At 66.6% G+C, this 25,186-nt stretch overlaps 6 protein-coding genes across 6 annotated transcripts; 3 read left to right on the top strand and 3 right to left on the bottom strand.

Moving 5' to 3' along the window:
• The first annotated feature begins 232 nt into the window (after positions 1-232).
• Positions 233-2,391, top strand: CHLRE_11g467551v5 (uncharacterized protein). Its single transcript, XM_043067302.1, has 3 exons — positions 233-354; positions 621-698; positions 1,005-2,391. The coding sequence occupies exons 1-3, from the start codon at positions 343-345 to the stop codon at positions 1,272-1,274; spliced, it is 360 nt and encodes a 119-aa protein (XP_042919302.1). The 5' UTR covers positions 233-342; the 3' UTR covers positions 1,275-2,391.
• A 9-nt stretch (positions 2,392-2,400) lies between these two features.
• CHLRE_11g467549v5 (uncharacterized protein) lies at positions 2,401-6,752 on the bottom strand. Its single transcript, XM_043067300.1, has 6 exons — positions 5,643-6,752; positions 5,346-5,420; positions 4,796-5,137; positions 4,335-4,462; positions 3,653-4,058; positions 2,401-3,358 (listed from the first exon to the last, which is right to left on the bottom strand). Exons 1-6 carry the CDS (start codon positions 6,486-6,488, stop codon positions 3,014-3,016), a joined length of 2,142 nt encoding a protein of 713 aa, XP_042919301.1. The 5' UTR covers positions 6,489-6,752; the 3' UTR covers positions 2,401-3,013.
• Positions 6,753-6,852: 100 nt separating this feature from the next.
• CHLRE_11g467548v5 (uncharacterized protein) lies at positions 6,853-8,438 on the top strand. The gene is made up of 2 exons (XM_001701337.2): positions 6,853-7,617; positions 7,817-8,438. The coding sequence occupies exons 1-2, from the start codon at positions 7,206-7,208 to the stop codon at positions 7,957-7,959; spliced, it is 555 nt and encodes a 184-aa protein (XP_001701389.2). The 5' UTR covers positions 6,853-7,205; the 3' UTR covers positions 7,960-8,438.
• A 1-nt stretch (position 8,439) lies between these two features.
• CHLRE_11g467547v5 (uncharacterized protein) lies at positions 8,440-13,695 on the bottom strand. The gene is made up of 7 exons (XM_001701364.2): positions 13,412-13,695; positions 13,110-13,209; positions 12,034-12,936; positions 11,363-11,443; positions 10,584-10,759; positions 9,897-10,083; positions 8,440-9,673 (listed from the first exon to the last, which is right to left on the bottom strand). The coding sequence occupies exons 1-7, from the start codon at positions 13,549-13,551 to the stop codon at positions 8,969-8,971; spliced, it is 2,292 nt and encodes a 763-aa protein (XP_001701416.1). The 5' UTR covers positions 13,552-13,695; the 3' UTR covers positions 8,440-8,968.
• Positions 13,696-13,822: 127 nt separating this feature from the next.
• On the top strand, positions 13,823-23,047 carry CHLRE_11g467546v5 (uncharacterized protein). The gene is made up of 9 exons (XM_043067299.1): positions 13,823-14,079; positions 14,492-17,607; positions 17,886-18,114; positions 18,551-18,691; positions 19,009-19,098; positions 20,254-20,877; positions 21,215-21,427; positions 21,821-21,913; positions 22,174-23,047. Exons 1-9 carry the CDS (start codon positions 14,044-14,046, stop codon positions 22,453-22,455), a joined length of 4,824 nt encoding a protein of 1,607 aa, XP_042919300.1. The 5' UTR covers positions 13,823-14,043; the 3' UTR covers positions 22,456-23,047.
• A 3-nt stretch (positions 23,048-23,050) lies between these two features.
• CHLRE_11g467545v5 (uncharacterized protein) lies at positions 23,051-24,812 on the bottom strand. Its single transcript, XM_043067298.1, has 4 exons — positions 24,490-24,812; positions 24,233-24,400; positions 23,591-23,946; positions 23,051-23,260 (listed from the first exon to the last, which is right to left on the bottom strand). Exons 1-4 carry the CDS (start codon positions 24,733-24,735, stop codon positions 23,212-23,214), a joined length of 819 nt encoding a protein of 272 aa, XP_042919299.1. The 5' UTR covers positions 24,736-24,812; the 3' UTR covers positions 23,051-23,211.
• Between the last annotated feature and the right edge of the window lie 374 nt (positions 24,813-25,186).

The raw sequence follows: 25,186 nt of genomic DNA, 5'->3' as shown, positions 1-25,186 counted from the left end.
GGGAGGGGAGGGCAGGGGAGGGGAGGGGTTCCATGCATGAAAGGGGGAGGGAAGGGAAGGGCCTCAGTCGCAAGTTGCGACCTCCTGCCGCCCCCCCCTGCGGTGCCAGCCCAGCCTCCCGGCCCTCCCACCGCACACATGCACACACACACACACACACACACACACACACACACACACACACACACACACACACACACGCTGTCCCCCGCCTGTTTTCTTATTCGCTCGTAGGTGAGAATTTCATCGAGGATTGGGCGGGAGCTTGGACTTAGCGGCCAGGAGCAGCGACGCGGAGCTAGGAATCGTAGAAGTGCCTGGGCCTCACGGTACCGTGAGCACATGCATGGGTTTGCACCCTTGAGAGCGTGTGGACACTAATCCCCCCTCGAGGTTAGAGTAGCGGGGGTTGCGCGATTTCCGGTTGGTAAGACCGGCGGCTCACCGCAGCAGGTATGCGAGGTAACTTCAGGTAACATCCGTAAACCGTCGCTTTGCTGCATCGCATACACTGTCTTTGCGCAACGTTTTCCTTGTGCTCTTTAACACACACACACACACACACACACATACACATACACACACAAATGCGCCCCCCTGCCTCGCCCCCCGCCCTGCAGGCTGTGGCGGACCTGGCCATCCAGACCGGCTGCTGTGTGGGCTTCCACCTCCTGGCGCAGGCGCTGCTGTGGGGCGCGGTGAGTGCAGGAGGCGATGGTGGTTGTGGAGGTGGTGGGGGGGCTTACATGCATGATAAGCCAAGAAGTGAAGGCGTAGCCAGGGCGCGGGAGTACTTCATTCCAGGACATAAGGGGGTTGCGAGGCCGTCGGACGAATGGGCGGGCTTGCAGCTTAGTGCTCGGCTACCGGCTACCCCGAGCGAGCCCCTGCTGTGGAGTCGAACCGGGCAATGACGGATGAGTGTGGTGATTGCAGCGCGCCCCTGCTACCCCCCATCCACCCAAGTCACCATGCACCGGCCCCACCCCACGCACCCTCTGCAGTTGTTGGTAGGGTACCTGCATCGCCGCTGGCGGCGGGGCGGCGGCTGCGGCGGCGGCGGCTCAGGGCGGCTCCTGCCTGTGGTCAAGTCGCCCGGCGTGCCTGACGTGCACCACGGCAGCAGCAGCATTAGCGGCAGCGGCGCCGGCAGTAGCGGCGCCGGCAGCAGCAGCGGGGCGGGGGGCTGGCTGCAGCCGCGGCCGCTGATGCTGGGTGCGGCGGTCATGGCTGTCTGGTCGGTGGTGAACCTGGCCGTGACCTCGCAGCTGTGACGCGGCCATGTAGGACGTAGGGCATAGTAGTAATAGCGACGGGTGTGATGATGCAGACACACTCACATCAAGCTGCACGTAAGAGTGCGGCTGATTAGAAATGCCGGGCTGGCCGTGTGTCTGCCGGTGTGGGGGCGAGGGCGCTGTGTAGGACCCACGTGGCGGGGTGGGCGCAAGCGACAGGGCGCCCGGCCTCTCAGGAGTCAGGGCTGGGGTGGAGGGGCGGCGGGCGCTGACGCTGCTGGGCAAGCAGCCGGCCGGATGGATTGGAGTTTTAGGGCTGACGCATGGGGGAGTTGAGGCTCATGAGGGCTCGTGTGCATTTCGACGCACGGGCCGGAGGCTCTCGTACGGCATGAGTGGGTGGCGCACCTGGGGCCGCATGTGGGCACCCAGGGATGGATGTACTGGTGAGGACAGCGGTGGCGCCCACACACACCGCCTCGAACAACACATGAACCACACGATTGAGTTCGAATGCAACGGGTGTGCTAGTATGGGGACTTCCGGGGGGTAGCGGGCTGCATTCGACTAGAGTGGACATACTAGGGGAGAGGGGTGTGTGTGTGTGAGAGAGGGACGTAGCGGGGCCGCCATGGCCAATATGGTTTGGCCGGTTGATATCACATGCATGCTTACTGGAGGGCGGGACGCCGATGTGCACCGGGAGGGCGGGAGGCCGAACTGAACTGGTTGGTCGTTGAAACCGTTGACGGGTTGTCATAGCAAGGCCTGGGCCCGGCAGTGCGTAGTGGGAGGGGGCAGGCAAGGCCACGTGGAGGGGGAGAGCGCGGCGCCGCCCGAGAAGCAGCCCCGGCACGCAGGTTCAGGCCCGGGCGGCGTCTGGTTTGCAGCCTTTGCTGGCGAGCGTACCATGGCACGTTTTGTGGGCGGATTCATCACTGTTTGGTTTGCTGCCGGCTGTGCCTGTGCTTGGCAGCGGGACGTGGCTGGACACATGGCGGGCGGCGCCTGTGCGGACCAATAGTCCGGGCGGCTAGGTAGTTTCGCAACCTTCGGCCTCAAACATTGTGCAAACGTGGCGTGGGCGCGGCCCATTTTCCCCTTGTGAGGAAGAGCCACTTGTCTTGTCGAGGCACTGTAAAAGTTGGTGCTGCGTCTTGCCCGTTGGACTTGCATTTGTGACACGACACGCTCCCAAAGTTCAGGGACGCTGACCTCTCCCCAGACAGTGCGGCCCTGCGCAGCTTTGTTCCCCAAGGCACCCCCCCCCGGCGACCAGCACGAAGGGATGGGACTCTCCACTTCAGATGCCTGCGCAAGTGGTCAAAGTCACACCCCCTGGCTCTGCAGGAGGTTGGTCTGCTCGGAGCACCATGCCACAGCTGCTTATGAACTCTTGTCCCGTGTCATTGCGGTAGTGGGAGGCTTCGATTGGGGTGAGGCCACGATGCGGTCATTGCAATTCATCATACAGGAGGGAAAGTAGAAGGTGGCACCTCGGCCACTGCAGGCCTGGACACGCCGACCTGCGGCCCAGTAATGCCCCAACGGCCCAACATGCTGTGGCAACACGAACAGAGGTGAGATGCGCGGGGCAGCAGCAGTGCGGCACGTGTCGTGCGCCGCCCCTAGGCGAACCCCTCCTCGCCATGAGGGCTGCCCATGCGAACACCCGACATGACCGTCCAAAAGAAGCCAAGAACAAATCCGTGTATGACAGCCACACCGCAGCCACACTGCAGCCACACGATACACAATGCGGAACCTGGTCAATGCTAGAATGCGTCGGCGGGCCGGCGACCCGCCGCCGCCAACCGCTGTGTCAATTGCTCCGAGGTCACCCCCGCCGCCCCCACGCCGCCAGCGCCGCCGCGGCTGCCTCCTGCCCCCAGGCTGCTAACACCCGCCGCAGCGCCACCCGCAGTCGCTGCCGCGGCGGTGTGCCGCTGCTGCGACTGCTGCAGCCACGGCGCCCTGGAGCCCACAGCCCCGCCCGCGGCGCCTGCAGCCGCTGCCGCTGCCGCCGCGGCTCGGGCGGCGGCTGACCTGCTGAAGCGGCGGCGCGCCGCCTCCTCCGCCGCCCACATGACACACGAGGTGAGCAGGAAGCCCGCGACCACCTGCGGGATGGGGCAGGGCACACGTGGCACACGTGACTGAGCACTCTGGTGCCGACACGGGCAGCTTACAAGGCGGCCCAGTGACCTCCCCCCCCCGATGGGCACCCCACCAAGGGCACCGACCAGGGGTGGAGATGGCGCAAGCACTGCCGGCTCTGGTGCTCACGCCGCCCGCGCACGTACCGTACACACCCCGCCACCTCGTGACCACATCTGCATGGCTATCCCGCCCGGAGCCATCCCAGCACCACTACCCAGCACAACAGCCGCCGCCACGCATACACTACAGCGCACCTGTGCAAACAGCACGATGCCCCAGCAGCCCTGCAGCGGCCCAAAGCCGCCCAGCGCGTCTCCCTCCAGCCCGCCTGCCGGCTGCGCCCCGTGCTCGCTACTGCTGCCGTTGCCTGCTGGCGCCGCGCCGCCGCCGCCTCCCCAGCTGCGCCGCAGCCAGGCCGCCGCCGCCACCAGCCACCGCAGCAGCTGCCACAGCAGCTTGGCGAGGCGTTGGTGGCGGCGGCCCGCCGCCAGCAGGAGCGGCGGCGACGGCGGTTGCGACAAGGCGGCGCCATCGGTGGCCGCAGCATCCGTGGCGGCGGCTGCAGCCGCTGCCGCTGCGGCCGCGGCGCCAAAGGTGCTACTGCCACTGCTACTGCTACTGCTGCCGAGATACCCATCCATGCCAGCGACGGAGCTGAACCTGTCCAGGGTTGGGTTGCGGGACAGGTGTGCCGGTGCGTCAATTGATCCGGCGTTGTGCACAGCTACAGAGCTTTTCGTTTTCCACAGCACTACAACGAATCCTGCCGTTCGGCACCGGGTTGCTTAAGTTCCCACCTCTCCACACCACCACGTGATACCCCTGCCCCAGCCGCAGTCCCACGGACCCCACACGGTCCCATACACACGCAAGCCATGCACCACACGCGCGCCCGCCCTCTGCCCCCTGCCCCCTGCCTCTCGCCCCCCTGCTCACCAGCCCCGGTAGCAGCCGCTGCCCAGGGTGGCCGCGCACACGGCGGGCGTGTGTGCCGCGGCCAGCACCGCAGTGATGGCGGCGGAGGTGGCCAGGTGCGCGCGGTAGGGCAGTGGCATGGCGATGGTCTGTGTGGGCGGCAGGGGGGAGGCAGGAGGGCGCCGGGCGGAGACGGGGCGTTGGCGAGGTGGCGGCACGGCGCACACGCACATGCACACACACACACACACACACACACACACACACACACACACACACACACACACACACACACACACACACACACACACACACACACACACACACACACACACGCACGCACGTTTGCCTCTCAAACCGTCCAGGTCTACACATACACACACACACACACACACACACACACACACACACACACGGTCGGCTGCCCACCCCGCCCCCCACTTCCTTAACTAAGCATGAATGTAACCCCCCCCGCCCCCCACCTGGAACAGCTGCACCACCAGTGCCGTGTCCGACACGAAGAAGCGCCCGAACGTGGGCTGCTCCTGCCCCCCGCTCCCGCTACTGCCACTGCCGCCACTGCTACTGCCGCCACCAACACCACCAGCAGCGGCCGCTACAGCCGCAGCGCTGACGCCGCTGAGGCTGCTGCCTATGCTGCTGAGGCCGCTGCTGATGCTACTGCTGAGGCTGCTGCTACTGCTGCAGGCCGCGTACTCGCTGGCGCGACAGGCGGTGTTGGTGAGGGCGAAGGCGAGGGCGTAGGCCACCCGCAGGGCCGCCATACAGGGCGTGCGCCAGGCCACAGCCTGCTCGGGGTGTGTCTGTTGCGACATGGGGGGGAGGGGGGCAGTGCCGGCAGGTTGAGCGGGTGGGGAACATGGGGCATCACACGGCGCCTGGGCACATGCCGGCACCCCGGCTAGCGGGCGCTCCGAGTGCACGCCGTGAACACAGCCCGGCCGCCCCCTCCCCCCCGCGCACTCCCCCTTCCTCCACCCCCCGCCCCACACGCGCGTTCCCGCCCCTCACCTGCAGCAGGTAGGCCACCCCGGCATGCAGCAGCCACACCACACTGCTGCTCACCAGGCTGGGCTGGCAGGCGGACTGAAGGGGGGGGGAGGCAGAAGGGGGGGGGCAGAAGGGGAGGCAGGGCGACACGGCTCAGGGCGGTCGGTGACACCGTACCCAACAAGGAACAGACACGGCGGGATGCAGAAGGCGTGACGTGACAAAACACGTGCGCCCTACATGGGAGGTACACAGGATGCCACTGCTCCCCTGTCACTTCCAGCTTTCCAGAACCACCACCATAACGCGACTGCTCACCAGGCCGCCGCGTGTGAGCCAGCCCAACACGATCATGCCCCACACCGCCGCCAGCGCCGCCACGTCGGCACTGCGCCGGAACAGGCGGCTCTGGTGCGCCAGGTAGGCGGACTCAGCGGCCGGGTCGCGGAAGCGCAGCCCCCACAGCTCCAGGCCCCAGCCGCCTGCCGAGCTAGTCCCAGTGCCGCCCCCGCCCCCGCCGTCTAGGCCGTTGTGGTCAGCAGCAGAAGAGGAGTGAAGGGGTGTGGCTCGACGCCGCGCCGGCGCCGGTCGCGGCGGAGGCGGCAGCGCCGCCGGTGCATACTGTTCTGACGAGGGTCCTGCTGCGCCCGGATGGCTGGCGGGTGCGGGGCCGTGGCTGGGGCCTGCACCAGGGCAGGAGCCGGGGCCGCCAGACGAGCGGCCGAGGCTGGGGCTGCGGAGGTTTGCTCGGGGGCTGCCCGGTCCGGCCGCCGCACCACTCCGCGGCCGCGTGGGGCACTGCGTGCCCGCTTCACCTGCCCCGCTAGCGCTGCCGCCAGCACAAGCGCCTGCGCTGCCTGCAGCCCCCCGGGCGACGCCGGCCACCGCCGGATGTAGCAGCTGCTGCTGCCTTCCCCTCGGCTTGCCACGAGGGCTGCTGCTGCCGCTGCCGCCGACACTCCCAGAGGCTACAGCAATGCCTCCTGAACTCGCGGTCAGAGCAGCATCAGCAGCGGGAGAGTGCACACCAGCCCGAGACATTGCGACATTCCCGCTTCTGCCGGCTCCACTGCTGCTCGCCTCGCTACCCCCGCCGTGACTGTCCCCGTCCACGCCAGGCAAAATCAGCTCGGTAGCATCTACAGCACGATGACTCGGGGTCATTGTGGAGCTTCTGGGCGCCCCTTGCTGCTGAGGAAGGCCAGCGCTCAGGAAAGGCACGGGTGACCTCGCGCCATCGTGCCGCACTGACACCCGGCGACCCTGTGTAATAGCTCCAAGCGCCTTACGCTAGCTTGACGCTGTACTACTTTTGAAGTGAGACAGGAACATGCGCGCCAGTGTATCGCCGAAGTCCGCGAGGACGACGTTAATCCAGTTTCGGTAGCGTCCTGCTGGGTGTGTCTCGGTCAGACCGTTTGATTTGATCACTACATATCGGGTAAGAGATTGATAGTAATCAGCGGGCTCAATGTCGCGCTGCAGCCAGAAGACAATAGGAAGTTTGGTGCACTGGTGCTTTAGGACTCCCAAGCATATCACTGGCCAAGATAGTGCGATATAAAAACTGATGTGTACGTCCATTGAATTTTCATGGCTCCACGGTGTCGCGTGCGGCATCTGCAATGTCGGGCACGCTGAAAGGCCCAGGGGTGCGCGGTGGAGTCCCCGACGTGCAGTGCCCTCCACCCCCAGCCGCGCATCGGTAGCTATTTGCATCAGCCTGTCCATGTGCTACTTGCATGGTAGCTGCTCAGCCTTACTCTGTTGGATCAGCCGACCCACGGGCGACGGACAGCAATAATAGTGCCAGCCAGGCAGCACACCCGCTCGCCCAGCCCTGCGGACGACTCAGACCCCGCCACAGCACACATTCACACCATGGTGCTGCGGCGGCGTGCCCTGCTGCTGGTGCTGGCAGCAGTCGGCCTGACTGCCGGATTGCTGGTCGGCGCACTTGCAGCCGCCCTGCACTGCCGCCGGCATGGCGACAGCTCCTGCCACAGGGCTGGCCACGGCGCCAGCGCGTGGGGCTGGGTCAGCAGCGGCTGGGCCGCTGATGGTAACCGCAACATCATCAGTGGCGCTGATGGTATTTCTCACGGCGCGCGGCGAAAGGAGGGCACAGTAGCGGAGGAGCCCGCTGGAGCTCGCCGTGGCCGGGGCCGCTCTGGCATGCAGCCGACACTGCGGGAGGAGAGGGGGATGGGCAGGGAGTGGGCGTGGCATTGGAGGGAGCAGCTACGCACGTGGCGGCGCCGCGGGCTGTTGCAGTATGAGTTCTTCCCGGCAGGTGAGGGGACTGTGGGGGGCGGGCGGGCGGCCTTACGGGCGGCGTCGTCCTTCCCCGCCTCCACCCTGCAACCCTGCAACTACTGCGGACTGCGCGCATCCGCCCACCCATCCGCCCCCTAGGCTTGGCCAGTGATCGTGTCTGCACTTGCATGAGTGTCGACCCTTTCCCCTCGTGCTCTCCTACTTCACACGCCCAGGCTTCCCGGTGCTGCTCAACCCCGCGCTGGATGTCATCGACGGCGTGGGGCGCCCGGGGCTGGTGCAGGTGCGCGCTGGGGAATGCAGTCCCGTGCGTGTGCATGCATGTACAAGCGCCGTGGGTAGTCAGGGGCAGATTTGACGGTGCATGAGACTGAGGAGCGGCCCGCCGGACCTGCCCCACACCTCGTCGCACTGGCCACACATCCGAGTCGTACGTGCCCCTACCCCTTGACAACTGATGTCTGACAAATCCTGTGGCCCCGGCCTCAGCCGCCAAGCGCCGACCGAGACGCCGCCGCCGCCACCGCCAGCCTGTGTCTGCAGGTGGGGCCGGATGCCGCCGGCACCCTGGCACAGTGCGGTGAGTCAGTCAGTGAATAGGGTAGTGCGGGCATGCTGCAGCCGCAAGAATGGTGCGTCTGAAATATCTCGTGTTGCTGCCGGTATCATCATATTTTGTGTGCCGGTGACAACTTGCATTGCTGTCGTCCTGTCCATTGACGCGCAGCCAACCTGCCAGGTGGACCCCGCCCCACTGGTGGCCGGAGGCTGAGGAGTTTGGGCTGAGTTGCGGAGGCCGGATTGACGCCGTTCGTGGCATGGCATGATGGGAACAAGACTCCAGTTGACTTTCAGGAGCACATGACTCCAGAGTAGTGGACTGCATGTGTCCGACCATCTTGTCTACTGCATGGCCAGCTGTGGCTGCCAAGCCTGTTAACACAACACAGCGCCGGTGCTGTACGCATGGCCATCCTCCATCGTCACCTCAGGCTCACGCCCGGCTAGACCACATCAAAAACGCACGCACTCCTGCTGCAATGTGCAGCTGATGCAAAATGGCCCAACACACATGTGAAGGGGTAATATGTATGATAGCATCGGTTACCACCGACTGAGACGGCGGGCAACACAGCGGTTGTAATATTATACAGGCTACACTCAGGTCCCAAATACACGCGCACCCAAGGCCCACGCTCCTGCCTCCCAACTCATTTATTCGTTCTGCACTCCGCGCCGCCACAGACGGCCGCGGCCACAGTCACGGGCACAGTCACAGCTGCCGCGCCCCGACCTCCCTCAGCAGCCTTCCATAGCCTTCAGCCCCAGCCACCACCACGACACTCAACGCATCGGCCCTCCCCCCTCTACGACGAGGCGGCGGGCGCGGCGGCCCCGGGCTTGGTCATGTTCTTGGTGCGGCCGTCCGGGATGGCGAACAGCACCATGGGCTTGCCGGCGCCCTTGACGCCGTGCGGCTCGTCCACAATGTAGTAGCCCTTGCGCTCCAGCTGGATCACGTCGCCCTTCTGCAGGCTGCGCATGTTGGGGTCGCCCAGCGCCGCCTTCTCAAACTTGGTCACGGGGTTGACCAGGTCCATGAAGTTGTCGTCCTCCTCCACCTTCTTCTTGGTGATCAGGTAGTCAAAGTCCAGCAGCGACAGCTCCACCGTCTCGCACTCGGGCACCGCCGCCAGCCACGTCAGCTTGAGCTTGGTCTTCTTCACGTCGCCCGCCAGGTTCAGCTTGCCGGCCAGCGCGGTGACGGCGCCGGTGGCGGCGTCGCGGGTGACGGCGGTGATGACGGCGTTGCCCCACGACATGAGCGTCACCTCCTCGCCCTCGCTGATGGCGGCGGCGTCAGCCTGCTCCAGCCACAGCGTGCGGCCGCGCGTGACGGCCTTCTTGCCGGCGGGCGGGTACTTGAGGTGGCGCGGCACCGTGACCACCTCGGGCGGCGAGGGGCCGTCCTCCAGCGTCAGCAGCACCTTGCCCTCCACGTCCACGGCCGTGTGGCGAGGGCACACCGGGTCAATCAGCTTCTTGTTGATGGTCCAGATCTTGTCCCACTCCTGCGGTGGCGGCGGGTGTGTGCGCAGGGGGCGCAGGAAGCGGGTTCAGTGATTTGAAACACGTGGGATTCTATTAGGCCACGCCCAGACCTGCAAAGGGCACTAGGCATAGAGTCTCTGGACGCCGCTTCCCTCCCCCTGCCCCGTGTCCCCATCCTCCCTCTCCTGAACTTTACCCCAAAGCCCCGTGCTGCACTCTCCCCCCCCCCAGCCCCATGCTGACCTGGAACGTGATGTTCTTGGATGCGCCCTGGCTGAGGATGAACTCCTTGAGCGCCTCAATGCGCAGGCCGCGGCGCAGGATGCCCTGCACCGTGGGCATGCGCGGGTCCGCCCAGCCGTCCACCCGGCCCGTGTCCACAAACCAGGTCAGCTTGCGCTTCGACAGCACGGTGTTGACGAAGTTGAGCCTGCGAGTGTGGGGAGGCGGGAGGTGGTGAGGCGGGTTGAGGGGGAGGCGGCAACCTCAGGCGTGGGGCGGAGGCGCTGTTGTGGTGCGTGTAGTGCCCATGCGTACAGTGTTGTGCAGGTGCAGATTGAGACAGATGCGCTGTGTGGCTCAGAATGAGTAGGAGGTGATTGGTCTCATCAGTTCAAATGATCAGACAGGTGTTTCCTCATAGCCAACAAGAGACATGCCGTTCCGTGGATGCTACTACGTGTCGCGTGCCGGAGCAGTCACGCCACTGCCCAGTCCCATTAACGCAACCCGACAGTTGTTTAGGTCGTGCTTGGCTCAGAATGAGTAGGAGGTGATTGGTCTCATCAGTTCAAATGATCAGACAGGTGTTTCCTCACAGCCAACAATAGACCACCAAGCTGGCCTGCCCTCACTCGCATTCCCTGCTCCACCCCACCCCACCCACACACACAAAACACGCACGCAGTGGCAGTCCCTCTCCTCTCTCACCTGCTGTAGTCCCAGATGTGCACGTGCGGCAGGCCGCCCGGCCACACCTTCTGGTAGGCCGACAGGATCCAGTAGTACTGCTCCTCGCGGTCGCGGTACTCCGAGGTGCGCAGCGCGTGCGTCACGCCCTCCACCGCGTCCACAAAGGGGCAGGCGCAGTCGTAGGTGGGGTACAGCTGCGCGGGGGTGGGGAGCGAGGGCGGAGAGGGGCGCGTGTGGGAACGGGGCGGGGAGGTCCGTCACACGAGGGTGTGGTCGCCGGTGGCAGGCAGAGCGACAACAGCAGCGAGTGTGCTGCACGGCCCCAACAGCTGGTGTGGCATGGCGTGGCTGGAGGCAACGGCTGGCTGGAGGTGCGTGTGCGTATGTGTGTGTGTGCGTGCATGTGCCGGTGGTACTGGGGATGGGGAGCCATATGATTAGTCATCAGGGTCAGGGGCCGATTGGCCATACCCGAGCGCACCCAGTAGGTTCTCAGTTTCTTTTCCTGTACAGGACGAGAGGCTACCTCAACGAACGGCCCCTACTGGAGGCGACCGCCTAAACAGCCTCTGCTTTTAGTCAGGAGTTGAGCGCATGTGCGCGTGCGTGTGCTCGAGTGCCTGTGCTGCTGCGCTATGATGCCTTGTGCCGAGGGCTGTGCAGTGTGTCGCTGAGCCCGGGCCCCCCAGGACTACTCCTCTGCCCTGTCCCGCACACGCACATGAAGCCCCCTCAAGGCCTCAACCCGGCCGGCGCCTCTGTACCCCCAGTCCATGTGGTATGTGGTGGTGCCTCACCTTGTACTTGGTGCCGGTGCGCCAGTGGTGCGTCAGGTTGCAACGGAAGGCCACCGGGTCGCGCATGGTGCCGTTCACCGACTGCAGGGGGGAGGTGGGCAGACGGGGCCGAGAGGCGAGAGGGGGGCCGGTGGGGGGTTGCAGGGATGTTTGGAAAAGCGGTACAGGAGGCACTGAAGACTGCGGACGAAGTCGTTACCACCGTGGGGGGAGGTCAGGACGGTGGCTGGCAGTGCATGCGGCGCCAGTGACACGGGCGGCGTATGCGAGCTGGCTGTGGGAGCCGCCTCACGAGCTAATGCGCAAGGCCTGGCTGTTGAGAACTGTCTGTGCGTGCATGTGCGTGTGCGTGCATGTTTAAAAGAATGTCGTACTGCAATTGAGCGTCCGCCCCTGAGGCCCCCCACTGGGAGCAGGCCCGTCGCGCCGCTCACCCAATGCACATACGTCAGCTGTTCCTGCCGAAGACACCGCCACTTCCTAGCCAAACGGCTCCGGGGCGGGTTCAGTGACAGGGTGTGCATGTGTGCGTGCTGCTGCTGCTGCTGCGCTGCCTTCTGTCCTGTACTAATGTCTTCCGCGGCTGGTCACACGCACCCTAGGACCCAACCGCCATGCTTGCCGCTGCTGCAGGCACCCCCTCCGCCCCGCCCCCAGCCCCCCACTCCTACCTTCATGTCGATCTTGAAGCGCATGGCATTGGCCAGCCCCACCTCGCTGCCCGCCTTCATCTCCTCCCACAGCCGCAGGTTCTCCTCCACGCTGCGGCCGCGGCAGGCGCTCTCCTCGCCGCGGCCGCGCTGCTCGCGCATGGCCTCCACGGGCGTGTCGTCGGCGTACATGAGGCCGGCGCGGATCATGCGCTCGCCCAGATCCAGCAGCTGCGGGAAGTAGTCCGACGTGTACGTCAGCTTCTCGTAGCGCAGGCCCAGGTCCGCAATGTCCTTCATGATGTTCTCCACGAACTCGTCCTTCTCCTTGGAGGGGTTGGTGTCGTCGAAGCGCACCAGCAGCTTGCCCTTGTACATGTCCGCAAAGTACTGGTTCAGCAGCGCCGCCTTGGCGTGGCCGATGTGCAGGTAGCCCGACGGCTCGGGCGGGAAGCGAGTCACCACCTTGCCCTCCTCCGCGCCCGGCAGGCCAATGTCAAACGAGCCGCCCGCGTCGCCGCCCTCCGCGCCGCCAGCCGCGGCGCCGGCGGCGCCGCCAGCCGCGCCGCCCTTCTTGTTGTCGCCGGCGGCGCCCGCGCCCGCGCCCTTCTTGTCGGCGCCGCCTGCAGCTGGCGCTCCCGGCTTCTTGCCGGCCAGCGCCGCCAGCTCCTCGGTGGCGGCACGGACCTGGGGCACCTCCGAGCAGAAGGCGAACCAGCGGGCCAGGTGCGGCACCTTGCCGCTGCCGCGCACCTTGTTCCACAGCGGCGAGGCCTGCAGCGCGCCCCACACCGCCAGGTCGGCCAGGGTGAGGCTGTAGCCCACCAGGAAGGTGCGCAGCTGCAGGAAGTCGTTCAGCGCGGCGGCCTGGGCCTCCAGCGCGGCGGGCGTGATGGCGCCGGCCTGGTCCAGCCACTGGTCCACCTGGGAACAGGCGTAGGCGAGGGGGAGGGGCGGGGGGTCAGGTCAGGTGTTGCATGCGCGTGGAAACGGCAGCAGGCTTGTCAATCGACCAACAAGGGAGGGGGCCTGACTCCCCGCAGCTGGGCCGCACGTGGGCACGGCAGCCCCCCCCCCATTGAAGCAGCGCGCCTCACCTGACAGGCCGCAACCGCGTCCGAGCCGCCGTACAGCTCATCACGCTGGGCGCTGGCGCGAGCGATGTACTTGAGGATCATGGTGCCGGTGAAGGTCTCCCTGCACGCAGGCGCCACGAGTTCCGGTTAAAGCGTGACGTGCCCAAGCGACAGCTGCACCAGCACGACTCATACAGAGCAATTGGAGTGCCCATGGAGCGAGAAGAAGCGGGAAAAGGAACAAGTTTGGCGGCTGAGATCCATGATTCGCGGCTGCGCCGCCAAGCGCGTCCACTCCCGGATCTGCTTTGCCATTAGCTCACCCGGATACAGACAGCGTGGGAACAGTCTCCTTCGTCGCCTTTGGGTCATGAGTGGCCGCCACCGGCACATTCGCCAACCGGGCCAGCGCCACCGCCGCGTAGGGCGGGTTGCGGTCCCAGAAGGTCAGCGTGGCCGACATCTTGTTGCCGGGTTGACTGCTGAAAGCAGCCAAGTGCCCAAGAACGCAGGCCCGACGAGGAGTTGCGTGTTCTACCCGTCTGGCGAGGCAGTGAAGCAGACTAGGAATGAATTTGGTGAAATACCGGGCCTGCATGCAGCCCACTATGCTTTACAACAAGGGCAACTTCTATTTTAAGGCCACCTTCAAAGGGCGGGATTGGGCACCCCATCAAAATTGCAAATCGTCGAAATGCACTCAGCCTGAATATCAGAGGCTGCTTACATTGTTACTTTAAGGCCAGCTGTAAATTAAAAGGCCGCATTCGCTGCGCCAAATGAAACTCGCGTTCTTATCAGGGTTAATGAATTGAGTTATATGTGATACCACTACAAATGTACTGTGGTCAAGTTTAAATATATCATGACAAGGACAGAAGAGGTGGCGTAAATAGTCGGGGCCGCGACCCACAGCGCGACTTCCCAACCGAGGGCCGGCAAGCTGGGCGAGCGAATGGAGAAGGAGGAAGATGCAGAGGCGGAGACTCAGGTACGCCCACAAGCGCTCGCGGGTGAAGCGGAAGGGGCGCGGGCGTTGACGCTCGGCCTAACAGAACTGGGCACTCAAGCTGGGCGGCTATACCTGCTGTGTAGACCCACAATAATGCTTGAAATCTAATCTCAAAGGAGCAGCGGCGTTGCGCGCGAGCATAACTGGGACGACTCCACACATGCGTCTGCCATGCCACACGTCCGTCGGAGAATCAGTCACGAGACGCGGGGTACCAAGGTCATTAGGACAGGAGTGGGTAGTCCCGAGAAAGGGTGGGGGCAGTGGCTGCCGGGCTTACTGTGCACGCCACGTCCAGCACACGCCTCAGGCCTGGCCTCTCACTGTGCCGGCCCAACCTTTGAAGCGTCCTTCGCCCCTGCGTGCACACGCCCCGCCCGCCGCCCCGCAGGAGCTGCTCCTCAGCCTGCTGGATGTGCGCAGCCCCTCCGCTGCAGCGGCGGCTGTGGCAGCGGCAGCCGCCGCCGCTGCAGCCGCCATGTCTCCCGTACACTCGCGCTCCCCACTGGCCTCGCCGCTGGCCTCCGGCGGCGGCGGCCTGCCCGACTTGGCCGAAGCAGCCAGCCCCAGCCGCCCTGCCACCAGCGGCGCCGGCAGTAGCAGTGGCGGAGCTGGCTATGTGGCAGTAGCAGACGGCCTCGACCTAGCGCAGGGTGATGTGCAAGGCAGGCGGCCATCGGGCTCCGAGGCCTCCACCCGGAGTCAGTGGCTGGGCGGTGACCGCGGGGGCGCAGGCGGGGGCGGCGGCGAGGGCACTGGGGAAAGGCCAACTCCACGGCTATCGGGTGGAGTGGCTTTGGAGGGCGGCTCGCGGCGGCCCTCTGACGCCAGTGCAGCGGGTGCAGCTGGGACTGCGTGGGGCGCAGCCGGAGCGGGGCCGGTGCCGCCGGTGCCGCCACCCGCAACGGCTGCGGCGACGGGGGCAGGCCGCGCGTCCGCTAGCGGCACCAGCACCAGCGGCAGCGGCAGTGGCAGCCGGCAGGCTTCAGGGCGCAAGGTGTCTGCAAGCGGCACGCCCGCCGCCGGTGCGGGCCGGCAGGCGCAGCCAGGCCTCCACAGCCCCGGCCAGGGGCCACTGGATGGCGGGGAGGCGGCGGAGGCGGCGGCGCGGCCCAGCCCCGCGCCGCATGTCGGGACCGGCAGCAGTCACCGCCCGCCGCTGCCGCCCGGTCACCACCACACAGCGGGTGCGCCCGCCGCCTCGCCGGCTGCTGGCCCCACTGCTGCGGCCGCGGGGCGGGGGACGTCACAGCGGCGTGTCATCAGTGGCGCCAGCAGCCATGGGGACGGCGGCGCAGGGGGTGCTGGAGGCGCAGGGGCAGGGGACGAGCAGCAGCGGGAGCGGCGGGCCTCAGGCGGAGCCGCGGGGCCCACCTCCAGCGCTGAGGCCGGTCCAGCTGCAGTGGGGTCGGAGCCAAAGCCGCGGCAGCCATCGGGCTCCGGACACGCCCCCGGCCCCAGCAGTGGCCGCACGTCGGGTGCAGGGGGGCCGGGGCCGGGGCTGCCGGGTGTGGGGGAGGTCCGACCCCTGAGCGCCAGCAGCGGGCGACACCTGCCGCCGGTCTCAGCACCGCAGGCCGCCACAGCCGCCTCGCCGCCGGGGCCAGCGAGCGGTCCGGCGCTGGGGCACACACACGCGCAGGGGCCGTCCCCACCGGCCGCGCTGCCGTCTGGCGGCGGCGGCGGCGGCGGCGGCGGCAGGGCCGTGCGCTTCTCGTATACTGGCGACGACAGCGACACCGCACCAGGCGCTGCAGCAGCAGCAGCAGCAGCAGCGGGTGGGCTGCCGCCCGTGCGCCGCCCCAGTGACGGCGCGCCGCCGCCACACGGCGCCTTGCACCTGCCGCCACACCTGGGGTCACCCAGCGGGGCCGGGGCAGGGGCAGGCGAGCCCGGCAGCGGCCCTGTGGGCGGCCTGTCACCGCAGCCGCGTGGGGCCGGCAGCCGCAACACCTCCAGCAACGGCGCAGCGCACATTCCTTCCGGCCCCAGTACTGCCACTGCTGCTAGCGCGGCTGCTGCTGCCGGCAGCCCCGTGGCGGACGACGTGCTACTGCCGACCCGCCGCTCCGGGCCCAGCCGCGCCGCCAGTCACGACCTCCGCCAGGCCAGCAGCTGGTCTGACCTGGCGCCGCCGCCGCCACTGCCGCCGCCGCCGCACAGCCACCCGCACCCCCTGAACAGGCGACCCACGGGCGACGGAGGGGCCGGCGGGGCAGGCGGGCGCACCTCGGGCAGCGGGACGCAGGCGGGCGGCGCGACGCCGGTGCTGCTGTCGCCGGAGAGCGGAGGGCAGGCGGGCGGCGGCGGAGCCAAAGCCATGCTCGCAGGTAGCGGTGGCGGCGGCGCCGGCGGCGGTGCAGGTGCCATCAATAGTGCCAATGCTGGGCCGCACGCGATACGGCGAGCGGTGGAGCTGTCCCCGCTTGTTGCGGCGGCGGCGGTGGCGGCGGCGGCGGCGAGCGGCTTGCCTGGCGGGGGCCCTGGCGCGGAGGTGGCGCTGCGTGAGGCGCTGGCGAGGCAGGCGGTTGAGAACGCAGCGGTGCTGACGGCGGCTGCTGACGGCGACGGCGACGGTCTCTTGCGGCCCTGGTCCGCGAGCAGCAGCCACAGCGCCCTGGGTCGCGGCGGCGGCGGCGGGGCAGGTGGCGGCGGCGGCGGGCTGGGTGGTGTGCTGGAGACTGACTACGGGTACGCGCGCGTTGTGGCCCAGCACACAGGTCTGGTGGTGGGTGGAGGCGGCGCGTCACCCCTCACGAGCGGCGCAGGCGGCTTGCGTTCGCTGCAGTCGGGGCTGGGCAGCTCGGGCCGGCGGACGGCGCTGGCGCCGCTGCCGCTGCTGCCGTCTCTGACCACGGCGTCGTCACACGGCGTCCCGGACCTGCCGCTGCCGCTGCCGCTGCCGGGGGGGCTGCTGTCGCCGTCAGCAGGTGGGACCGAGGGCCCGGGCAGCGGCGGCCCTGCTGCTGGTGGCATGTCGCAGCAGCAGCGCAATGGCGCTGGCGGCAGCATCAGCCCGCTACCGTCGTGGCAGCCGCTGGGCTCCACTCCGGGGCCGGGCGCCCGCAGCTTCAAATCGGCTCTGAAGGGCAACGCCGGCAGCAGCGCCGGCGCCCCGCCGTCAGAGCAGTCCGGCACGCCCATGGATGCCGCTGACTCCGGTGGCGGCGGTGGTGGAGGTCTGTCGCTGCCGGGCCTGCCACGGGGAGGGACCGGGCGGGCGCTGTCGCAGCGGCGAGGCAGTGGCTTCAGCGCCGCCGCCACTGCCGCCGCGGCACCAGGTAGTGGTGCTGACAGCGGCGTGGACTCGCCGTCGGTGCTGGCGCGCGTGTTGGCGGCTGGTGGCGTAGGGGCGGGGGCGGGGGCGGGCGGCGGCAGCGGCGGCCCCGGCAGTGCATCGCTGCTGGGGCATGTCGGGGCCGGGGCCGGGGGTGTGGATGTGGACCTGGACGGCATGCCGCCGCTGGACCTGAGCAACGCGGAGAGCGTGGACGTGCGGATACACTGGTGCGTCTGCGTCTGTGTCTGCGGCTGTGGCTGCGTGTATGTGCATCATGTGTTAAATAAGGAAACGAAAGCCAGCCCAACGACGGCGCCGGAGTTACTTACCGATGCGCACCGACATCCCCAGGCTCGGGTGTCGCGCTCTGGGTGATGGTGGTGCGGCCCGCATGGCCGTGTCCGGCTACCATCCGTTCCAGCGCCGCTGTGTTGTACCGACATGTGCTGTCAACTCCCACTCACTGCCCTGCTCCTCCGTCTCTGCTCCTCCGCTCCCTGCACAGCCTCACGTTCAACATGGGCGGTGTGACGCCGCCGGCCGCCGCGCTGCCTGAGACGCTGTTCAGCGGCTCCTGCCTGGGGCCCGGAGACGTGCCGCTGGCGGGGGCGGCGGGCGGCGGCGGCGGCGGCGGCGGTGTGGGCGAGCTGCTGGGCGGCGGCGGCGGGGAGGACGGCGGCGGCGGCGGCGCGGCGGGGGGCGACGCAGCGGACCTGTACGTCTTCTCATCGCAGGTGTGTGTAAAACAAACAACAAAACGACGCCCGCCCAAGCGGCGCCGGAGTTACATGTGTGTGCATGCGGGCGTATGTGCGTGCGTGTGTGTGTGTGTGTGTGTGTGTGTGTGTGTTTGTGTGTGTTAAAGAGCACAAGGAAAACGTTGCGCAAAGACAGTGTATGCGATGCGATTTGTGTGTGTGTGTGTGTGTGTGTGTGTTAAAAAACGAAACGAAAGCCCGCCCAATGACGTGTGTGTGTGTGTGTGTGTGTGTTTCGTACCGCGCATCTGCACCTCTCATCGCCGCCCGCACCCCCAAACTGAGCCACGCCGCGCCTGTCCATCCCTGCGCTGCCATCGTCCCACTACACGCCTGAAGCCTCCTGTCACCCCTCATATCCCGCCCCTCCTCCCCTCCCCCCTTCTTCTTCCCCCCCTCCCCCGGCCTGCAGGAGAGCGGCCCGCTGTCGGAGTGGGAGGCGGCTGTGTCCGCGCACCTGGGCCGCCGCTATGTGCGGGTGGCGGCGGAGAGCCTCATGGCCATTCACATACTGCTGTTCGCCACCCGGCCCCTGGCGCCGCACATCAAGGAGGTGAGACAGGCGGCAGGCCGGGTGCGCGGGTGTGCGAGATGTGCGGGCGTGGGCGTGGGCATGTGTGGGCGTGGGCAGGGGCATGGAGTTGGAGGGGTGCTCACAGCCACATGAATGGAGCGACCGGCGCAAGGACTGCCGGTGTGCAGAGGTGCTTGCGCAGCAGCCCATGAACGTTCCTGGTGCGTGTTGCTTGTGGCTGCAGTCTCGCTTTGCCCTGTTCGCTCACGCCCACACCGCCTTTTGTGACCCCCCACCCACCCGCCCTCTTCTCCCCCCCTTGTGTCGCGCTCTCCCCACCCGCCTCCCCCCCGCAGGTCCGCACCAGCAGTGTGGCCACGGGTGTGGGCAACGTGTTGGGCAACAAGGGCGGAGTGGCGGTCACATTCAGCCTGGCGGGGGCGCAGGTGGGGCGGGGGGGGGGAGGGGAGGCGGCAGGGGGTTAACGTTGAACCAATCCCGTAAGGAAACAGTCGCGCGGCAAGGAGAACTGCAGCTGCAAAAGCGCGTCGTTGTACATCACCGTATGTAGTCGGGCGGGCTTGGGCAGTGTAGCGGCAGGTGGAAGGAGCAGTCCAGAGCAGCTCCGAAGTCATGTCAACAGTGCGAGCCGCGCGCGGACCCCGTCGCCCAACTAGTTGCAAGGTTATACTAGCATACTCACCTGGATGTGAACGAGGAAGCGCCAGGTAGAAGCGTCCAGCAGCCGGGCGCGACGGACATGTGGGGGATGGCAAGGCGGCGAGTATGAGTAGAAGTCGTGGAAGTAGCGTAGCAGGGCAGTACAAGGCTATGGGATCCCGCGCGCGGCTTGACAAAGGAAGAAAGAGGGAGAAAGGAGGGAGGGCGGCAGTGTTAAGTGGCAAGAGTGCATGGGCTCGGCGTGAGATGGGGCGGCCGCGGCATGGGCGGGGAGACGAAGCGGCGGGATGGGTGGGTGGGTGCGAACAGGGCGCGGGCCGCCGAACGGCTCCCTCGCTACCCTGCCGGCGAGGACGCGCACACGCATGAGTGCGCGCCCACTGGGGCATGGATGCGTGAATGCGATGGGGGCGATGCGAAGGCGGGTTGGCCATGTTCAGAACCGGGCATCGCCGTGGCGGAACCCCGTCATCAGCACAGGCCGTGCGCCGATGGGACCAACACACACGCACACGCACGGACCCACGAGCACGCAAACGCACGCACACGCACGCGCACACATACATACACGCACACACGCACAAAGACACACACATGCACATACAGCGTGCACGCAGGCGGCAGGGGGGGAGGGCAGTGGCTGAGCGGCGTCCTGAGGGGGGGGGCGTGCACTCGTGAACTTGAACGAGCTGTGCTCCCGTGTGGGGTGTGCCATGTGGCGGGGCGTGCCACACCAACACGACCCGCCTCCAGGCCACCCACTGGTCCATGACTGCTACTGGCGCGCTCGTCTCACACTACGTGACTGGGCGGGCTATCTGTTTATGATTATCACACTTATTTTTGGACTCGGACTCGGGCATGTAAACCCCCTCTCCCCCTCTCACCCCCTTCCTGGCCCCCTCCCTCCCTGCCCCCAGGTGCTGCTGGTGGGCGCGCACTTCGCCGCCCACGACGCCTACGTGGAGCGCCGCAACGCCGACTTCCACCGCATATGCGCCGGACTCTTCGCAGCGCCGCCCGCAGCAGCACCAGCACCCGCCGCGGCCGGGCCGCCAGCCAGCACCTCACACAACAGCCACGGCAGCGGCCCCGGCTCCGCAGCCACCGCCCGCCCCTCGGGCGAGTTCGCGCGCTCCTCCGCGGGGACAGGCCCCGGGTCCGGCCCCCATTCTTCGCACGTGTACGGCGGCGGCGGCGGCGGTGGGGCGCATGCGGGTGGCTACGCCTCCACCCCTGAGAGCCGCTCACCCACCGCTGGCCGCCCGCCCAGAGGAGGCGCCGGAGGCGGCGGCGGCGGCGGCGGCTTCACGGCTGGCGGCCCCACACTCTCTCGCTTCAGCCGCGGCTTTGGCCTGGCCTCGCGCGACAACGGGTCAGGGGCAGGGGCGGGGGCGGGGGGGCCGCCGTCAGCTGCGCCGACGGAGCCGGGTGTGGAGGAGGTCGGGTCGGGCGGCGGCGGCGGCGGCGGCGCTCCGCTTGCTCGCGGTCTGAGCCGCCAGCTCAGCTCCGAGTCCACCAGCTCCGTCATGTCAGCGGCGTCGGTGAGGGATTGGGGGAAGGGGAGGGAAAGGAGGGGGGAGGGGGGAGACGAGGCAAAGGGGGAGCGGTGGTGTGTTCTTGCGTTTTGTGGTGGGTGGGTTGGGGGGAGGTGTGGCTATGCACCAGACCCCGGAACGCTGAGCTCGCTGTCTGCATGCTGTTCGGGTCACACGTGCCTCGGCCACATTGAGCCTGAGGAGGTGGTGCCGGGCGCCACCGCAACAGCCGGGACCGGGCTGTGGCGAAAGCTGTGGCTGCGGCTGTGGCTATGGCTGTGGCTGACGCCCCCTCCTGCTTCTTCCCCCGCCGCACTGCCTCGTCCCCCGCCCCTCCCCGCAGCACTACCACGGTGGCGGTGGCGGCGCCGGGTTCGGCGGCGGCGTGGCCAGCCGCGCCCCCTCCATGTCTGGCGGCACCCGCTCCCGCGCCGCCTCCTTCTTCAGCGGCATGTCCTTCGCCACCGCCGCCCGCACCTCCACAGCCCTGCTGGCGCACTTTGACGTGGTGCTGTGGATGGGCGACCTCAACTACCGCATTGCAGGCAACCCAGAGGTGAGGGCGGCGGGGAAGGGGTAGGTGCTTGAGCCCAAGGCACAGGCAGGCAGGGGTGCGGGTGCGCGTGGGAGAGGTGTGGCCTGGGGCGGACAGCAGTGCGGCACGGCGGCAGTGCGGCAGTGGGGTCGCAACACGCGCAGCCGCGCAGCCTCCCAGTCACTCCCACTGCTGCGCTGCCAGGCGCCGCCAGCCGCCCCGCCCACACACACATGCATCCACACACATTTGTCCGCTGTGAACCCAGCACCACTGCCCGCCAACCCACGTTCACGCCCTTGTGTTTCCCTCCGCCTGCCCATCCCCTCCACCTCCCCGTTGCCCCCGCCCTACGCACCTGCCCCCCCCCCTACACTTCTCTGTACCATCTGTGCAAACCCCCTCCCCCCCCAGGTTGTCAAGTTCGCCATTGACAACAACATGGTGGAGGTGCTGGCTGCCAACGACCAGCTGAGGAACCAGCAGAAGAAGGGCAAGGTGCTGCAGGTGCGTGCGTGCAGGTGGCGGCAGCGGAGGCGGGGCGTGCCAGGAGCGGCAGCGGGGCGAGTGCGAGCTCACAGTTGCGCGCAGTTACGGCTGACATGTCCGGCACCCTGCCAGGAATGACTTGTACGCGGCTCCAACCATCCACCACGCTCCTTGTTTTTTCGTACCTCGCCTCACCTCGCCCTCCTTGCCCTCCTCACCCGCACACCTGACCGCTCACCTGCCGGCTCCCCCGCCCCCGCGCCCTCACACACGTGCAGGGCTTCCACGAGATGCCCATCGCCTTCGCGCCCACCTTCAAGTTCACGCCCGGCACCGACCGCTACGACCTGAAGCGCACGCCCGCCTGGACCGACCGCGTGTTGTACGCGGTGCACGCCGACCCGCTGTTCGCCGACCTCAAGCCCCTCTACTACATGGCGGTGCCGGAGCTGCGCACCAGCGACCACAAGCCCGTCATCGCCGGCTTCGAGCTGTCCGTCAGCCCGCAGCACGCCAACGCGGGACGCCACTCCAAGCGCGCGGGCTGCTCCATCATGTAATGCCGCGTGGTGGTGGTGATGCGGAGGGGGCGGGAGGGGGCGGGAAAAGTGACGGAGTGGAGTGGAGGAGTGGAACGGGAGTGCGGGAGGCTTGGCGGGAGGAGCAGGGCTGGGTGGTGGCGTACTGGGACTGAGGCAGGTTGGCTGGGGAGTGATGGTAATTTTGTGAGCTGACCTCAACTGTGGCCGGGACGTATAGTTCATAACGCCATATTTGCTACCTAACCCGGGAAGGGCATTAAAGACCTTTTTGGCCAATCGGGGGTGATGGGACGTGACTGTATGCAGCGCGGCAGGTTGTGACGTGACCGTGTACTGCTTGATGTGACATCTGTGATCACTGACCACCCATGTTGAGAAGTGGCGAGGTGGCCTTGGACGAGTGGACGACTGCATGTGAGGGGCGGGGCCGGGGAGCATGCCCCGTGTATAATGCTCTGGATGCTGTGCGGGATGGCTGGGCCGACATAATACGCGCCATTGGCAAATCAGACGAGTGATTACCAACAAGGGGTGTCAGCTTTGTACAGCTGGAAAATGGGCTGAGCCCCCGTACGCTTGGGAGCTAATAGGCGTGTAACGCCCCACAGTCAGAGCCTCCATGCCGCTACGACGCGCAGGCGCATCGGCTAGGGACACTCGGGTTGGGGCCGTGCGGGACTTTCCGCGCCACATGCGTGCCTTGTCACGTTCCCAAACACCCCAAGCATTTCTTTCGCCTCCTGCCATACTCAACACCTCCCCGGCGCCCCACGCTCAAAGGGCTAGGCGCGGGGCGGGGGCGACCTCGGGGCTTCTCGGCATTCTGGCGCGTCGGCAGGCATGGCAGCGCAAGTCGCTCAAAGACTTTCGATATACTTCCCCGCTTTGCTTGCCGCCAACATAGTTTGCCTTATAGACTGCATATCGGCGGGCATCGGATGCTTTCCTCGCGACCTCGCGAAAGTCAATTTCCATGGACGCGCGAAGGCACTTCTCGCTCCGCCCGAATTTTCCCTGCCACCTATTTACATGCAATAGGCATTAACATATACTAATACGTAGCAGCCGCGGTTTGCGCCAGTATGCTATGTTTTGCCGACGCACCCCCCCCCCCCTATTGTTCGTACCCCCCCCCTGCCTACAATGTGTTCGCATAGCCTTGCTCTTCAGCGTCAGGGGCATCCAGCAGCAAGTGACTGACCAGTCTTGGCATCGTTGCCCCGAGGAAGCGGCAGGCGGCGGCCAGGGCAGCGGCGAGCAGCAGTCACGCAGACGCACGCAGCAGGGCGCGTAGGCGCCCGCGCAACGACCAACGCGCCGACAGCACGACAGCAGAGAATCGCGCCCAAGAGCTGCATCAGTCGCCGGTGCTTTGCATTGCTGCAGCTTCTCATCAGTCGGCGGCGCGCCAGCTGCCTTGAGCAGCGCAACCTTGCTCTCCAATGCCTTGGCGATTTTCTGCGCCTGCTGTGTGAATGCCGCGCGCAGCTTCTTGGCACACTTCAGCTCCTGTGCAGTTCGGAGTTGCACTCTCAGCAGTGTACGACCCGCTGGCACGCCTCACCCTTACTTTGCACACCCGCCTTCCAATAGGATCCGTCCATCCCAACCCCAGTCATTCCCCACCAACGTCCCATTCTCCCAATCCATCCTGTTGACCCGCTTGCTGCTGTCACACTATCTGCTGTTGTGTACGCCCTCCATGTGCCATTCCTGCCGCCTCATGTTCCCGTTGCCTGCCTGCATGCGTGCGTGGCGCTTGATGTTGTCTTTACGACGTCAACACCAAACGTACCTCAGGGATGCTGATCTTCAGCGACGCCAAAGCCCACAGGACCGCATGGAAGAAGCAATCTCCATCAGCCTCGACGTTGGCCAGTGCAATGCCCGTCCACTTCATCATGCGCTCAACCGCTTCCTCGTCGGAGACCCCACCGAGAACCGCCATGGCACGTGCGACAACCTGCACCCACCATTTTGCAGCGCGCACCACGCAGATTTAAGTCAAACCTCCTGTTCATTCCATTGCGACCCCGCACGTTTCCAGCGCACCTCCTCGAACTCCTTGGCGGTTACGCCATGCTTGATGGTCACGGTGTCACCTCGGCGCGCGGCGACGACGGCTGCAGCGCCGACAACCTGCTCCGCCACAAGCTTCAAGCCCCTGACAAACGGAGTCAAAACAAACTCCCGGCGAAAATCCGGTCCCTCAGACTCGACGTCGCTGCCATCGCTCATTGCGCTGGCGTCTCGCAACAGCTTGGCCTCGTTCAACGAATCCGAGCAGCTATCGGACATTTTTAGTGCTGATGGTTTGCCTTCAGTAGTACTTGTTGAAAACACAGCTGTGCAAAAAGCCCGGCCCCTGCGTTGACTGGACTTCACCTTGCCTTCGCCCATTCCACGTTAAGTAACCGCCCTGCCCGCCCTCGCGCTTCTCGCTGCCGCGCCTCCTGCACGTGATAAAAACCCTTGCTCTTTTTCCACCGCGACTCTTTGCGCATATCGCGCCCTCGAGTCGGCGCTCGACCCGCCCTTGACTCGAGCGACCCCCCTTAAAACACGCGTACCGTGCCGCATCTGCGCGCGTTTATAATTGTCTCATGACCTCATACTTCCCTGCCATTTACTTTTCCTGTCCTTCGAGCCGGCTTCCGGCACCTTTTTCGCTCCCTTGGCGCCGGTTGGCCGCCGCTACATATTCTTTTGCTTTTCATTCACATTTGCTATCCGTTCTGACGTCTGCCTG

Source organism: Chlamydomonas reinhardtii, chromosome 11, assembly GCF_000002595.2.
Source record: "Chlamydomonas reinhardtii strain CC-503 cw92 mt+ chromosome 11, whole genome shotgun sequence".
NCBI lineage: Eukaryota > Viridiplantae > Chlorophyta > Chlorophyceae > Chlamydomonadales > Chlamydomonadaceae > Chlamydomonas > Chlamydomonas reinhardtii.
This window is presented reverse-complemented; position numbering and strand designations above follow the sequence as displayed.